The 15,739-nt window shown below is 39.4% G+C and overlaps 1 protein-coding gene and 1 pseudogene across 2 annotated transcripts; one reads left to right on the plus strand and one right to left on the minus strand.

Moving 5' to 3' along the window:
- Window positions 1-300: 300 nt before the first annotated feature.
- On the plus strand, window positions 301-2,174 carry LOC114307233 (uncharacterized). Its single transcript, XM_082888097.1, has 4 exons — window positions 301-444; window positions 621-847; window positions 1,539-1,813; window positions 2,017-2,174. Exons 1-4 carry the CDS (start codon window positions 351-353, stop codon window positions 2,126-2,128), a joined length of 708 nt encoding a protein of 235 aa, XP_082744223.1. The 5' UTR covers window positions 301-350; the 3' UTR covers window positions 2,129-2,174.
- A 7,816-nt stretch (window positions 2,175-9,990) lies between these two features.
- On the minus strand, window positions 9,991-11,153 carry LOC114283855 (UDP-glycosyltransferase 91A1 pseudogene; annotated as a pseudogene). The gene has a single exon (XR_014362216.1). The product of XR_014362216.1 is annotated as a UDP-glycosyltransferase 91A1 pseudogene (transcript).
- Between the last annotated feature and the right edge of the window lie 4,586 nt (window positions 11,154-15,739).

Genomic DNA, 15,739 nt, shown 5'->3' on the forward strand with positions numbered 1-15,739 from the left:
ATCATGGATCGGGATCGAGACAGGGATCGAGACCAAGACCGGTCGAGTCGAAGCAAGAGGAGCATGAATACTGGGTTTCTGGTAATCCTCCTAAGGTCTGGTCCTCCCGTCGCTACCGCCCCTCAGGTCTCGTCCTCTCTCTCTCTTTTTCTCTCTCCCCCTCTATTGCTCCATCAGATCTGGTCTCAAACACATGACTCACTATCTTCCTCGCTCTTCATACTGGATTTCGAAATTTCTTATTCAATAACATATGTTTCAGATACGAGATTTCTCATTCAAAAATATGTTTTGAGATTTGAAATTTCTTATTCAAAAACATATGTTTCAGATCTAATAGAGCTTTGGGGATGGTATATTTGGAAAACTCTAGTGGTCTATCTCTTTCAGATTCGAATGCTTCAACTGGGGAGAACTCTCGCAAAACTAGACAACTAACTGAAGGTTCATATCTATCTCTATCTCTATCTCTCCACTGTAACTTTGAATTAATTCTTTCTTGCAATATGTTACTGGTTCTGTAAAATCCATGAAATTCGGTCAATATTGCTTTATTTACTTTTCATTCCTTGTTTCCTTTTTCACAACCGACTTAATAATCTCGAAACTGCAATTTCCAGAATCAGCGGAGCACTTAAACACAGTATCAACCACAACCAATGGCACAGGAGATCGTCATCTTGAGGAGAAAAATCCAATTAGGCAGGTGACCGAACAAGGGCACAAACCTGTGTTAACCGACCAAAATGAAAACAGGGAGCAAGAAAATGTCAAGGACAAAATGGGGAAAGTGGGGGTCTCTGAGGATACCTCCACCTCCACCTCCAATAATGCTGCTGTGAACCTGGTAAATCTTTTATTACTAGATTCATTCTGATTTGTTGTGCTGCCATTTTCTTTCTTCGTGTCAGCAGGTGGCAGAAGATTTTGCTATCTGCATTTTGGTTATTATATATATATATATGTAGTCAATTGGATTTGGTGGTTGCTTGGATGATTTCATCATCTAGTTCCTAATTATTTTTTCAGTGTGTAATGGTCCTCTTGGAAACAATTACTATTCCTTTTGAGCAGTTCAATTTAGCTGATGCCAGGTGGTGTGGAATCTCAAGTTTGACAATTAGAATATTCTTAAGGTATGGATTCTGAGAGCCAATACATACTTTGCGCTGAATTAGTTAACAAGAGATTGTCATGACCATGTTAAAGTGGTAGGAGTATATGACATACCGTAGCATGTGATTTGACATTATGCAAATTTATAATTATGAGTAAAGCCCATAAACCTAAAATTACTTACGTGCTCCAGGCTGTTGAATTCACCATATTATGCCAGTGATTACAGGGTTTTTGGATTAAAATTCAACTTTTGCATCAATAGTCAGTTTTCCATTAAATTTTCAACCAACTACCTTCCAGTGTGATCTACATCTGGTTCTATATGATTGACTTGGTAAACTTGCTACTTATTCTAGGGTGGGGCGGAATTGTGTTATTCAAATCTTGAAAGATTGTTATATTTTGATTTTGTACTTTAGGAAACAAAACTTGAGAAACAATCTGCTAAAACCTCCGTCAAATTTGGTGCGGGAGAACCCATAAAGACCCAAATTGAGAAACAAAATGATAAAACAGTTATGCCATCAGATGCTCGTGTTCGGCATCTTAAAGATCAGCTTATCCAGGGAAGGGTGTACCTTTCCCTTACAGCTACAAGAAACAATCCCCACTTTATAAGGGAGCTTTGGCTACGGATGAAGGAAGCTCAACGATCACTTGGGGAAGCAATCAAGGACTCTGAACTACCAAGGAAGTAAGTCTTCTCTCTTTATATTGTTGTTGCCATTTGCTTGTAAAGTAGTCTAGCTTCTCGCCAAATGCCTAATTGATGTTTCTGCTTGTTGAGTCTTTGTTTGGCAAGCAAAAAGTTTTCATATTGTATGATGTAAGTTATTGACCATTTTTTCTGTCTTCTTTTGTTCTAACCTACAATCATGATCTGTACTTGAATAACAGTTCTGTTGAGAAGTTAAAAGCATTGGAGCAAACATTGGCCAAAGGGAAGCAAATTCAAGATGACTGCACTGCTATGGTAAAGAAGCTTCGTGCTATGCTTCACTCGACATAAGAACAGCTCCGGGTCCACAAGAAGCAGACCTTGTTTCTAACGCACTTGACTGCAAAAACACTACCTAAAGGTCTTCACTGTCTTCCCTTGCGCCTTTCAACCGAGTACTTTAGTCTGAATTCTTCAGAGCGGAACTTTCCCAATCAAGAGAAACTAGAAGACCCTAGGTTGTACCACTATGCACTATTCACAGATAATATATTGGCAGCAGCAGTTGTTGTGAATTCCACTATTTCTCATGCAAAGGTGTGTGATTTGTTTGCCTGTGAAAATTTCACTTGCTCATTATGATAGTCTTAAGAATTCTAATTTTTCTTTTCCTCAGCAAATAAATGAAGTCTAATCAATCTTATCTTTTGACGGCCCAAACTTCGTTCTTCTAACATGTCATTGGATTCTTGGCAGGACCCTTCAAAACATGTTTTATGGACATCTCAAATGTAGCATACTTACTGGCCTTCTCTTATTCATGGTGAGATTCTGAACTCTCTAGTATTCTATGGCTATTGTCTGCTAACTATACAGGACAGATACACAACTAGATGAAATGTGCCTGAAATTTTCTTTATGGACATCTCAATCCTATTTATTTACATACCAAATAGTCCTTATTCATTTGACTTTTGAGTCTTGAGTTCTTGCCAATGACTGTATCATAGGAATGTATTCTGCATTCATGACATTGTATACTACTCAATTTTTAACAAAGTATCTGGTTGTGCATTGGTGTAACTGGTTGATTCACTTATTTCAATGAATGGAGGTTTTCTGCACCTTCTCTGCTTCCTCGTGCATCCGTGCATCCGTCTCCACTTTTATTTTAAATTTATTGAATGTTTGTAGACTTGAGGCCACCAGGCACCAAGCATTCCTTTGCTGAGTGTGCTTCTTTTTTTTTTTCCTTATTATTATTATTATTAATTTTTTCTGTTGTGCAGATGAATAACAGTCCCACAACTGGCAGTGTTACAACTACTGTTGCTGAAAAGCAGCGACTAGCAAGTCTAGTCTTGCTTTCAATTGTAAGACGTAAGTCTCTTGCAACACTCAAACAGTATTCTGCGATTTTCTTACCTATTTTATTACTCTTTCCATCGTCATCTGTGAGCCTACTACCACTATCGGCCACCTCTATTCCTCTCTCCGTCCCTCTCCTTCACCTTTGACCCTTGCCACATATGGCCACCTTTTTGGCATACATGAAACTACTAAGGCATGAGTAAGTCATAGACCTATATATATTTATTACATTATTGAGAACACGAAAACATACCAGTAATTGTATTTGCAGGAAATGGAATATACAAAACATACAAACCCTCATCTCAGTGTATAAAATTGAATGCTTTACAAATTACATTCTCTCTTGAAATATCACAAACCTTGGGGGTGAAGGAGACAGGTAGGTAGGTACACATTTTATGCTCTGCTTGACTGTCAAATGTTCACACAACATAAAACACATACAAACCCTCATCTCATTGTCTATATGCTTTGTTCTTTCTTTATTGTCCTACTCATTAATTTTTGTTTGGATCATCATAGTATGAACCAGTTGAAATCATTAATGAGGAACAAATTTCAGTAATAAATCAATATTTATTTTGCTAGTTTGAAGAATTGATCTCTGATATATGCCCCATTTTGAAAGGGCAAAAATTAGATTGTATTGTTTTCTTGAATTGATATCTACTGAGGCATGTATGTTCTCTCCAGATGAAGAAATTTCAGCTAGAAGGGAACTTCCTCCTGAACTTCATACAGATTATGATGGTCCTTCACTCTTATGAGTAAATACATTTATGTGATGAACGTGAAGTTTTTTTTGAATGTGGGTGTTTGCAGGTGGTGGAGATGAAGAGTTTTAAACCTGTTTTTTGCTAGCTTTATTATTGGCAATAATTATAATTTGCTAAATTTTTATTTATTTATTTTTGGGTTAGCTTCTCTATTTTTTTGACTGATTCCAGTGTTTTTTTGTATGAGCATTGACCCATGAATGAGTTTTCCAATATTTTAATGGTTTTATTAACATTTTTTTGGGGTATGGTTTGTGGTTAAATATAAATAGCTAGGAAATGTTACAATGTTCTTGTGTTGTTTGTCAAATGTAAAATTGTAGTCATTTGGAAGAGGAATTAAACTTGTTTGGTTTATTTTTGTTTATGTGCTTCTATATAAGAATCCTTAACTTTCAGATTTGATCTTATTTAGCTAATAGTGCAATTTGACAATTAAATCCGTATTTTGCTAAATTTTTGTTTTTTTTTTTATTTTTTGAGAAGCATTATTTTCAGAAATGAAAGTAACTGATATTTTTTTCCCCCATAAATAGCAATGGATTTTTTTTTTTAAATAATAAGGAGAAAAGATGGCGTTTTTGAAAAACGTCACTAAAGCTAGTCATATGACGTCAGCGTTTAACTGTGACGGATTTCACGTTACGGATGTATAAGAATTTACAACGTTTTAAAAAGCGCCGGCTAACGTCATTAGTGACGTTTAATAAACGTCATAAACTTAAGACGGCGGCCGTATCTGCGACGATAGTTATAAACGTCACTTTATCCTTTAACGGCGTTTTTATGACTTATAGTGGCGTTTTTTAAACGTCGCTAATGGCCAAAATTCCTGCAGTGAAAGCAGCAGAAAGCGAAGGCAACCGAATATATAATAAGAATCCTATGCTCCTATGCTCTGTCATCCTATAGCTATTAATATATGATACATTAATATATATAATATATACATTATTATGATACATTAATATGATACATTAACAGCCCCCCTCAAACTCAAGGAGGACAAACATCAACCAACTGGAGTTTGGAGACAAGTTCAACGAAGCGGCCAGGAGAATGAGCTTTGGTGAAGATATTAGCAGGTTGATCAACAGAAGAGATCGGATGGAGATGGACAGTACCACGAGTGACGTGTTGACGAATAAAATGGCAGTCAATCTCAATGTGCTTGGTGCGATCATGAAAAACATCATTGTGAGCAATTTGAAGAGCACTGTGATTGTCACAAAAGAGGTCAGTAGCACCAGAGGGGGTAACACCCATGTCAGCAAGAAGCCAACGAAGCCAGAGAAGTTCTTGAGTAGTATCAGCAAGAGCACGGTATTCGGCATTGGTACTGGAACGAGCAATAAGAGATTGTTTCTTACTGTGCCAAGAAATAAGAGAATCACCCAGAAAAAAGCAGAACCCAGTAGTAGAGCGCCGGTCAGTAGGATCGCCAGCCCAATCAGCATCGGAGAAAGCACGAAGCTGGAGAGATGAGCGGGCGGAATAATGAAGACCATGAAATAGGGTGCCTTTGAGATACCGAAGGATACGAACCAAGGAAGCATAATGAGGGGTACGAGGAGCCGACATAAACTGGCTGACAATATGAACCACATAGGCAATATCAGGACGAGTAACTGTGAGATAGATAAGACTGCCAACCAGCTGACGATATATTGTAGCATCAAAGAGAAGAGTGCCATCAAGAGGTGTAAGACGACTCTGAGGTTCCAGGGGAGTAGAGGCAGTCTTGGAATCCGTAAGACCAGCACGTGTGAGAAGATCAGAGGTATACTTAGCCTGAGAGAGAAAAGAACCCGTAGAATCATGGAAGATTTCAAGACCCAAGAAATAGCTGAGAGGACCAAGGTCTTTCATCTCGAAATGATGGCTAAGAAACTGTTTAAGGCGAAGAATACCATCGATATCATCACCGGTGATAATCATGTCGTCCACATAAAGTAAAAGCAGGGTGGTCCCTTGAGCTATTTTTCAAATAAAAAGAGCAGTATCATAAGAGCTGGAGGTGAAACCACATTTCTAAATAGTGGAGCTGAACTTGGCAAACCAAGCGTGTGGAGCTTGTTTGAGACCATATAAAGCACGCTGAAGTTTGCAGACTTGATGCGGGGGATAAGCAGACCCAGGGGGAGGTTGCATGTAGACCTCTTCGAGAAGAACACCAAGAAAAGCATTTTTCACGTCCAGTTGATAAAGATCCCATTGTTGAGTGGTAGCAACAGCAATCAAGCTGCGAACAGAGGTGAGACGAGCAACAGGAGCAAAGGTCTCCTCATAATCAATACCATATTCTTGATTGAAGCCTTTTACAACAAGGCGGGCTTTGTAGCGCTCAATAGATCCATCAGAACAAGTCTTGATTTTGTATACCCATTTGCAGCCAATGGCAGTCTTGCCAGGAGGAAGATCAATAATGTCCCAAGTATGAGTTTTGTCTAAAGCCTGCAATTCATCAGTCATAGCTTGCTGCCAAAGAGGATTAGAGCGAGCCTCACGATAGGAGGTCGGTTCATAAGTAGAAAAAGCAGTAGAACCAACAATAAAGTCATGAAGACGAGTAGAAGGTTGGGTTACCCGATGTGGTCGAGCAGAGGGAGGAGGAGCCAGAGGAAGAGACTCAGCAGGAGGGGAGGATCCCGATAGAGCAAGAGCAGGACCATCAGAGGGAACAGGTGCATGGGACAAATCGGTAGGCAAGGCAATCCCGAGAGAGGTTGGCAGGGGCGGTGGAGTAAGCGTATCAGAAAACTTGAGAGCGGCTGGCAAGGGTGGTGGAGTAAGGTCATCAGAAAAGAGATCTGTGGAAGCGTCAGTAAAAAAAAGAGAAGGTGAGGGAACGGACAAACGGAAGGGAGAGAGAGAGGAAAACATTTTGTGTTCCCAAAAGACCACATGACGAGAGATACGAAGTCGTTGGGAGAGAGGATCCCAACAACGATACCCCTTATGTTCAATACCATACCCCAAGAAGCAACAAAGGCGGGAACAAGGTTCAAGTTTGGTACGTTCATGAGGTTGGAGAAGAACAAAACAGGCAGAGCCAAAGACTCTAAGGTTGGTGTAAGGGGGACGGGTGCCATGCAGACGCTCATAAGGAGTGTGATTATGAATGACAGGTATAGGGATACAATTGATAGTGTAAGCAGCAGTGAGAGCTGCCTCTCCCCAAAAATGTTCCGGACAAGAGGAAGACAAAAGAAGAGCGCGAGTAGTGTCGAGAATATGCCGATGTTTCCGTTCAGCACGACCATTTTGTTGAGACGTGCCGGGACAGGATCGATGAGGTTGAGTACCATGACTCTGAAGGAAGGAAAGAAAGTCAAAATCTTTATATTCCATGACATTGTCGGAACGAAAAAGCTTAATAGTTTTAGAAAATTGTGTTTTAACCATTGCAACAAAATTGTAATAAAGTTGTTTGAGCTCAGATCGATTTTTCATAAGAAACAACCATGTCTACAAAAACAACAAAATAGCGGGCGCTGCCCATAGTGGGAGTAGGAGAGGGTTTGGCAAGTTGACAGGGCACACAATCTAAAGCATCATAACTTACAGGACCTAAATGACCACTAGAAATTAAAGATTTTAAACGACTAACAGAAAGATGGCCTAAACGACAGTGCCAAAGCTGAAAAGGAGATAAAGGAGGAGCAGTGGTAGCAGTGGTAGGAGCTGTGATCTGAGAGGAATCTGGAACATGAAGATGGATAAGTTCGTAGAGACGTCCATGCTTACGATCGATCCCAAGAGTTTGCCCCGTCCGAGGGTCCTGCACCAAACAACCAGTATGGGAAAAGGTAACAGTTAGACCATGCTCACATAATTGACTAATGGATATAAGATTTAAAGTGAGAGCAGGCATAAGATTGACATGAGATAAAGATAAGTGAGAGGTGGAAACAGAACCAACATGACTTACAGATAGAAGAGACCCATCAGTAGTATGGATAGAAGGAACAGGAGAAGTAGAAGAGAGAGGAGTAAAAATAGTAGGGTCAAAGGTCATGTGATTACAACAAGCGGAGTCAAAGTACCAGGAAGTGTTTCCTGCGGTGACAGAGAAAGCAGTAGATGGAGAAGTACCGGAATTCTGCCAAAAATGGTGAAACATGTCTTCGACATCTGTGTGAGAGAAGACTGGAGTGGAAGGATCTATAGGGACAGAGGCAGGTAAATCCTCTGAGGCAGCAGCAACAGTGTGTTGAGCAGGCATTGGTTTAAACGGAGTCCCAGAACGGTGAGAGTTGTTGCGAGAAAAATGCCCGGGGGAGGGACCATTGCGAGAGGCACGGGCAGGGTTGCGGAAGCAATCGTGCTGGAGATGACCAGGACCAGTCTTGTTGCAAAATCGACAAAGACGAACTGGACAATTAACCAGAATATTAGTCGACGAAAGACTGCGGTTTTGACAGTAGTTGCAGATAGTTGTCTTCTGTGGGGAAGATGGTGAAGGAGAACTTCGAATCTGGGGAGTAGCAAGAACAGAGTCCACAGGGTGTGGATGGAGAGTACCAAACCTAGTTTCCTCTGACAGTAGTTCAGAAATTGCTTGCTCAAGAGTGGGTAAAGGAGTGCGATGAAGGAGAGATGCGCGGACTGGCTCAAAACGGGGAGTGAGAGCCATGAGAAACTGAACCAAGCGTTGTTGGTCATGGTAAGTAGTAAACAAGGCAGCATCCTTAGTACAATCCCATGGAGGTTCAGAGAGAGCGAGCTGATCCCAAACATAATACATTTGTGAGAGGAAATCATTAATGGTTTGAGTTGTGTCTTGGCGCATACGGTGAAGATGACTCAGAAGCTGATATTGGTGAGCAAGGCCAGTAGTCTGATAGCGTTCTTGTAAAAAATCCCAGATGGCTTTGGTTGGAGAGGAAGCAGAGTCAAGTTGGAACCGACCAAACTGAAGGCTGATAGAAGTAATAGAAGTATTATGAAGCCAAGTGATGATTTGATAGTTTTTGCTATCCCAATCCTCCAGACAGTCAACATATTTGGCAGCGGAGTCCGTGGTGGCAGCGGATTCTGTGGTGGCTGGGATGGGTTTGCACACATCCCCAGTGATGATGCGCCAAAGTTTCTTTCCTTTGAGGAAACCAGACATAGCTTGTGCCCATAAGACATAGTTAGTTCCGTCAAGAACAATGGAAATAGGGTGGTTAGAGGAGTCCAGGCGATCCATGAGGAAAAAGCAGTACTATCGAAGCCGAATCTTAAAAATCTGAGGTTACCAGTGAATTCAGAGGGTCGAAATCAGTGGGAAATGAGTGAACAGACCAAAAAAAAGATGACCAGAAGGCACTAAATTGGCTTGTCAAAGTTGGTCAACAATTCTGGTCAAAGATGACGTCACTGCTGCAGATGGTGATGTCACAGGCGCAGCGCACGTTAGCATAGACAGGCGCGACGTACGATAGCAGAGGAAACAAGCGGCGCACGGAAGCAGCCAGGGCTGACGTCAGCTGACGTCAAAAACACGCGGCTCACGTGAGCAGATGAGGCTGCGGCACACGATAGCACGAGACAAGTGTTGAGGCATGTAGAGCGCGTCTGAGAACGAGGAAGCACGTGGATTAAAGTTCTAGCGGCGCGTGGTGGCGCGTGGAACGTCGGATGAGGATGAATCTGGTGGCGTTGGATTCGTCGTAAGGAGACGAAGGTTCTGGTGTGGTCCAATCTGTAGTTTAGATAAGGACGAGATATGCAACAATCTGCTCAAAATAAAAATGTGATGCAACAGAGGAAGAGACTAGGCAATACACCTGCGCTCTGATACTATGAAAGAAATAAGAGAGTGATATTGAGAGAGTAAGAAAACTCTTGTATTCAATATATCTGAAAGTGTAAGAAGCGACTCCATATATAGGAGCTGCTTTATACAACATCATTATGAAAGAAAAACATATAATAATAGAAAGCAGCCGGAAGCGAAGACAACCGAATATATAATAAGAATCCTATGCTCTTATGCTCTGTCATCCTATAGCTATTAATATATGATACATTAATATATATAATATATACATTATTATGATACGTTAATATGATACATTAACAAAGCAACCCACTCATCTCTTTAACCTTGTCCCTGTATACCCTGCCTTCATCCTCAACCATCACTAGTCTCAGTGAGTCGGCCACCGAGTCTCTCGTGAACAAGCCGTCCTGCTCGTCTCTCGGTATCAAGTATGCCATCTTCTTCTCTTCCAAAAGCCTAGCGATCAACCCTGTGTCTGCCAAGAAAGACAGCAAGATGAGGGACTTGTCGAACTGTATGGCCTCAATTACCGAAGTCCACCCAGAGTGAGACAAGAATCCACCGACTGAGTCATGACTCAGTATCTTGAGTTGAGGAGCCCAACTTGTGCAAATCACCCCTCGTCCCTTCGTTCTCTCCTCAAACCCATCTGGTAACTGGATCACCTCACTATCAAGCATACCACTCCGAATCCTCAGAACCCAAAAAAATGGTAACTCAGATAGCTCTAACCCGAGGGCTATCTCGGTAAGTTCGGCCTGAGTCGGCTGTGCTTCGCTCCCAAATGAAACAAAGACCACGGACCTCTGGGATTGCTTGTCAAGCCACTCTTTCATCTGGATCCAGGCTTCGTCGTTGTCACAACTATCATACCCCGTGGTGGGCAGTTGGCCAACTGGTATAATCGGTTTTTGGTGAATCTCTTGAAGAAGTTTTAACCATTCGGTTACGAGCTCATAAGAGCTTCTCACAGCCAACATGTCACAAGCTTCGATGCCTGCTCCGAACCGATATGAGACTGGAACATTTTCATCGTTGGCTGTGGCTACGTCTTCGAAGATCCGCTTAATCTTGAAAAGCCGATATGCGATGTTGGATTTAAAGGGGATCCATTTGGGTCGAACAGTGAAGTCCTCTGGTGTGTTACGGTCATCTTCTCCACTCAAACCCTTCAAGACTTGTACAGGACCAAGAAAGCACCCAGAAGCGGCAATTGTAAAGCTGAAGAACACACTGGAAATGCCAAGTTTGGTAGCAATAGGGCCTAGCCAATATGGTGCGAAATCGTAAATAACCCAATCGGGAGCCAAATCTGCTAGAATCTGAGTCATGGGTTGTTGGAGTTGATCGTAGGCCATCTTGAGGTACTTGACCTCGTCATAGGGAAGATCGATGGTGGAATGGTGGACTCTGCATTGTCGGGGAGTTTGTCGACCTTAGGCAATTGAAGCTTCACTAAATTGATGAGAGGGGCTAGATTTGGGGGCAACTTGGGGAGTCTGTCGATGTTTCTAGCACTACAAGAAAAGGGGGTAAAAAACACGGAAGCATTAGTGACGGCAGCTTAAACCGTCGCAAATGAGGGCTTTAGCGACGGCGTTGTCCCCGTCGGTAATAAAAAATGCACGGATAGGGAGTAAATGCATCAGTATTAGCAACAGATGTTTTTACCGTCGCCAAAAGAAATGTTTTGAGATGGCGTACGTTTGCTGTCGCAAATAGTTTACATATTGCGACGGCAATTGTCCGTCGCAAAAAAGTCTAATTTAAACGGCGTCATTTTATGAATAAAATACTTGACATTTGCGACGGTGTAAAACCTACCGTCGCAAAAAGTGAAATTTTTTTTGCCCCCGCTCTTCCCTATTCATCTTGCTGCTCGATCAAAAAGTGTAAAACCTATCCAAATCCCTAAATGTTTGAAACCAATTTCTTTCCCCCAAATCCCTACGAAGCCGAACGGCGAACGGTGGTGCGGTGGTGCTGCGGCGAGAACGACAGGTATGCTCTCTCTCTCTCTCTCTCTCTCTCTGTATATAATATATATATACAGATCTGTATCATCTATATATATATATATTGATAATAAATACATTATTAAATCTGTATATATATATATAAATCTGTATCAATATGTATATATATTGATAAATCTGTATCATCTATATATATATTGATATATATATAAAAATATGTAAATTATATATAAATATATATATATATATACATTATAATTCTAATTACATTGATATTATAAAATCTGTATTTTTAAATAAATAATAATAACATGTATGGAAATCTGTTTTCATTATTATATATAAATATATATATATACATTATAAAACTAAAATCTGTTTTCATTGTTTTCCAATCATTTTATTTTTTTGAAAATAAATAACAACACTTAATTTGTATATTTAAATAAATAATAATAACATTTATGGAAACACTCATTATTTCCAATCATTTTATTTTTTTGAAAAATAATAAACTTTTAAAAATTCACAACCTATTTTTATATATTTAAAAAAAAATTAGGAAAAAAAATTGAACACGAAATGCAACCAAATTAGTCCAAGAATAGTTTGGTCAGGAGGAAGTGACTCTACTTGATTTCATTTATGAAAATTAGGAAGGTAACATGGAAAGTAGTTCTGTAGTTGTAATATTTTCTCCCTATATGTTTATTTTCATATATTCGACTTTCTATATGAAGAAGGGTGTGCATTTTCATGCTGAAAGGCCAAAGTGTAATCGGAATTGTAAATTGCAAAAATGGGCTATGAAGAGTCTATTCTTTTTATTTGTTGTATTCTATAATAACACTGCTTGCATTTTCGAATGTAAATGGTACTCCTATTTCGTTTTGTGATCCGTCTATATTGGTTTTGAACTACCTGGTTGTTTCCTTTGAATATTGCAATTTCAACTTTTTGATAATTGACAAAATCTTTCTATGGAATAGAAATCCTAAGGTGCAACTTTTGTTATCCCCTTGCTGATCAAAAGGAAACCTTCCTGAGCTGAAACTTTAATCCCCCAAAAGATGATCCATCAGATTGTCCTGCTAACATTTACAAAGCTCACTGTCTTTTTTCAACTCTGCAGCACACTAATATTTGTATGGTTCTCATGTTTGTTCGGTGTAGTATGGTGCTTCTGACTTTTTGTTTTCTGGGTGGAAGAGATTTTGGTGCAATTTCTCTGTGGAACATAAAAAAAGAACTACTTAAATAAGTTGAAAAAGAGTTAAATTATCAGAAGTTTAGGGAGTGGCACAAGTCTAGGGAGTCGATGTGTGCGTTTTAGATTAAGATGAAATAACCTGTGGATTAACAAGGCAAAATTTGTTCAAATCCAGTTTAGTTCCACGATTGAAGAGTTTCAAAAAACTTCATTGGTATACTTCAAATTTCATAATATAACCCAACAAATTTCTCATATTATATACACTACTTAATCACTAAAGTAATGCAATTCTCAATAATATAAGAAGTGTCCAATAAAAAATAATATGAAAAATTAGGGAAAAAAAAAACTCAAAGTTTAAGTCTTATAATAAAATAAATCATGAGTTTAATTCTGCTGATACTGTTATTGATGTACCTATCATTTGTTCTGTTTTTCTTCCAGGCAACTGTATCGAAAAGTAGTCTTTTTGATCATTTGATAAACTTTTGGGAATTTAGGCCGGGACTTGATCCAGGAACTTGAAGCCTTTATTTTTTGGTGGATTTTAAGTTCCAGTCACCACTCTATCGACAGGTAATGGTTCTGTGCTTAATTTGGTTATACTGTACATCTATCTAGTCTGTGAACTTCATAACCATAGCTAATGCAGTTCTGCTATCATTTCATTATATGTAGTTTTTGCATTTTCTTTCAAGGAGAGCATATCTTACAATGTTCCCAACATGTAGCGTGCGAGGCATTTAAGTATTTACGTTACCTGGTTGATCTTTGCTGGTGTGTTTGTGGAAGTAATTTGTAGTATGGAAAGTAATTGGGCCTCCATATATATAGATAGAAAAGAAACTTGGACTGAGCTTTCTTATTCTACTTTGTTACATAAGATTATGTATGTGATGTTCAAAATTATAATATACAGAATAATGATCCATTTTTATTAAATAATTTTTGAGACAATATACTTGATTAGTGTGCTTTTGTATAACTCATCTATCAAGTTCATAAATAATGCCGCATAGTATTATGGAATACTAATAATTTGGAGAATTCTACCATACACATCCATTTATCATATGCATCATTAGTTATGTCATTTTTTTTTTCTTTAGTTATGATGAATTATCTTCGTTAATTATGATATTGTTTTAGTTAAGACTTATAAGATCTTTGGTTGTGCCTCATGTGGTGTTTGGTTATGATTTATTTATTTTTTAAGTTATGACTCAGAAAGTATGAAATTATATAATTTTTTTCTTCAATTAATTGATCTCACGTGTTGTTGTATAAGTATTTCATTTTTTATGTTCTCCTATTAAATCGGTAAATAACTAACTAGGATAAGACTACCTACCTATTTGAGAGAAATTGGATGGATAGGTATCATGGTACATGAATACGTAGGTATTATATTTAGAGTTACTTTGATGAGATATTTTTGTGGATGTGTACAGATGATGGATAAGAGTTGGATCGATTTTCCAAATAGGATGTCGAGTGAATACATTAATGGGATTGATGAATTCCTTGTGTTTGCCTACACCAATAGGGTTGAAGGTTCGATGATCAGTTGTCCGTGTAGGAAGTGTGAGAATCGATACTATTTTGTACGAGAGGGTGTACGGGAGCATCTGATTTTGAATGGTTTTTTTAAAAAATACAAACATTGGATTAATCATGGGGAATCTTACGTATCTCTGCATGGTAATCGAGAGAATGAAACATTAGCTAATTCAGACATTGGGGATGATATGATTGGAATGATACAAGGGGCTATGGGAAATCCATATGCCGATACAAGTGTTGAGGGTGATGAACCACAGGGGCCTGATCCCCATGCATTTGAACCCCTGCTCGGTCCAAATGCAGAGACTGCAAAGTATTTCAAACTTCTTCAAGATGCACAAAGTGAATTGTATCCGGGTTGTCAGAAGTTCACATCTTTGTCATTCATTGTTCGACTTTTACATTTGAAGGTGCTTAATCAGTGGACAGACAAGTCTGTTGACATGCTGCTTGAGTTATTGAATGAGGCGTTCCCGTTGGGTGTGAAACTCCCGGACTCATATTATAAAGCTCAAAAGGTCACAACAGATTTGGGCTTCACGTATGAGACGTGGGATGCATGTCCCAACAGTTGCATGTTGTTTCAAAACGAGGACGCCAATCTTGATAAATGTGTCATATGCAACAGTTGTAGATGGAAATCAAATGGTGATGGTGGTTCAAATGGTCCTAACAAAGGTGGCAAACGAATAGATGCAAAACAGATGAGGTATTTTCCTTTAAAGCCAAGGTTGCAGAGGTTGTTTATGTCATCCAAGACGGCCAAGTTAATGAGATGGCATGCAGAGGAACGAATTGATGATGGTGCCTTCAGGCATCCTGCTGACTCCCTTGCATGGACAGATTTTGACCGTTGGAATATTGAGTTTAGTAATGATTGCCGAAGTGTAAGGCTTGGCTTAGCATCTGATGGTTTTAACCCATTCAGAACGATGAACATAGTTCATAGCACTTGGCCTGTTGTGCTCGTTCCATACAACTTGCCGCCATGGATGTGCATGAAGCAACCATTTCTAATTTTAGCCGTGCTTATTGACGGCCCAAAAGGACCTGGTGACAAGATTGATGTGTATATGCAACCGTTGATTGAGGAGTTCAAAGAACTATGGAATGAGGGTGTGTCAACATTTGATGCATCAACAAATCAAATGTTTCAAATGCATGCAGCTTTACAGTGGACAATTAGTGATTTTCCTGCATACGCAAACTAGTCAGGATGGAGCACTAAAGGCGAATATGCATGTCCTTGTTGCAATAAGGAAACTACATCGTGTTGGTTGAAGCATAGTA

This window comes from Camellia sinensis, chromosome 1 (assembly GCF_055761805.1).
Source record: "Camellia sinensis isolate YWXY chromosome 1, ASM5576180v1, whole genome shotgun sequence".
Taxonomy (NCBI): domain Eukaryota; kingdom Viridiplantae; phylum Streptophyta; class Magnoliopsida; order Ericales; family Theaceae; genus Camellia; species Camellia sinensis.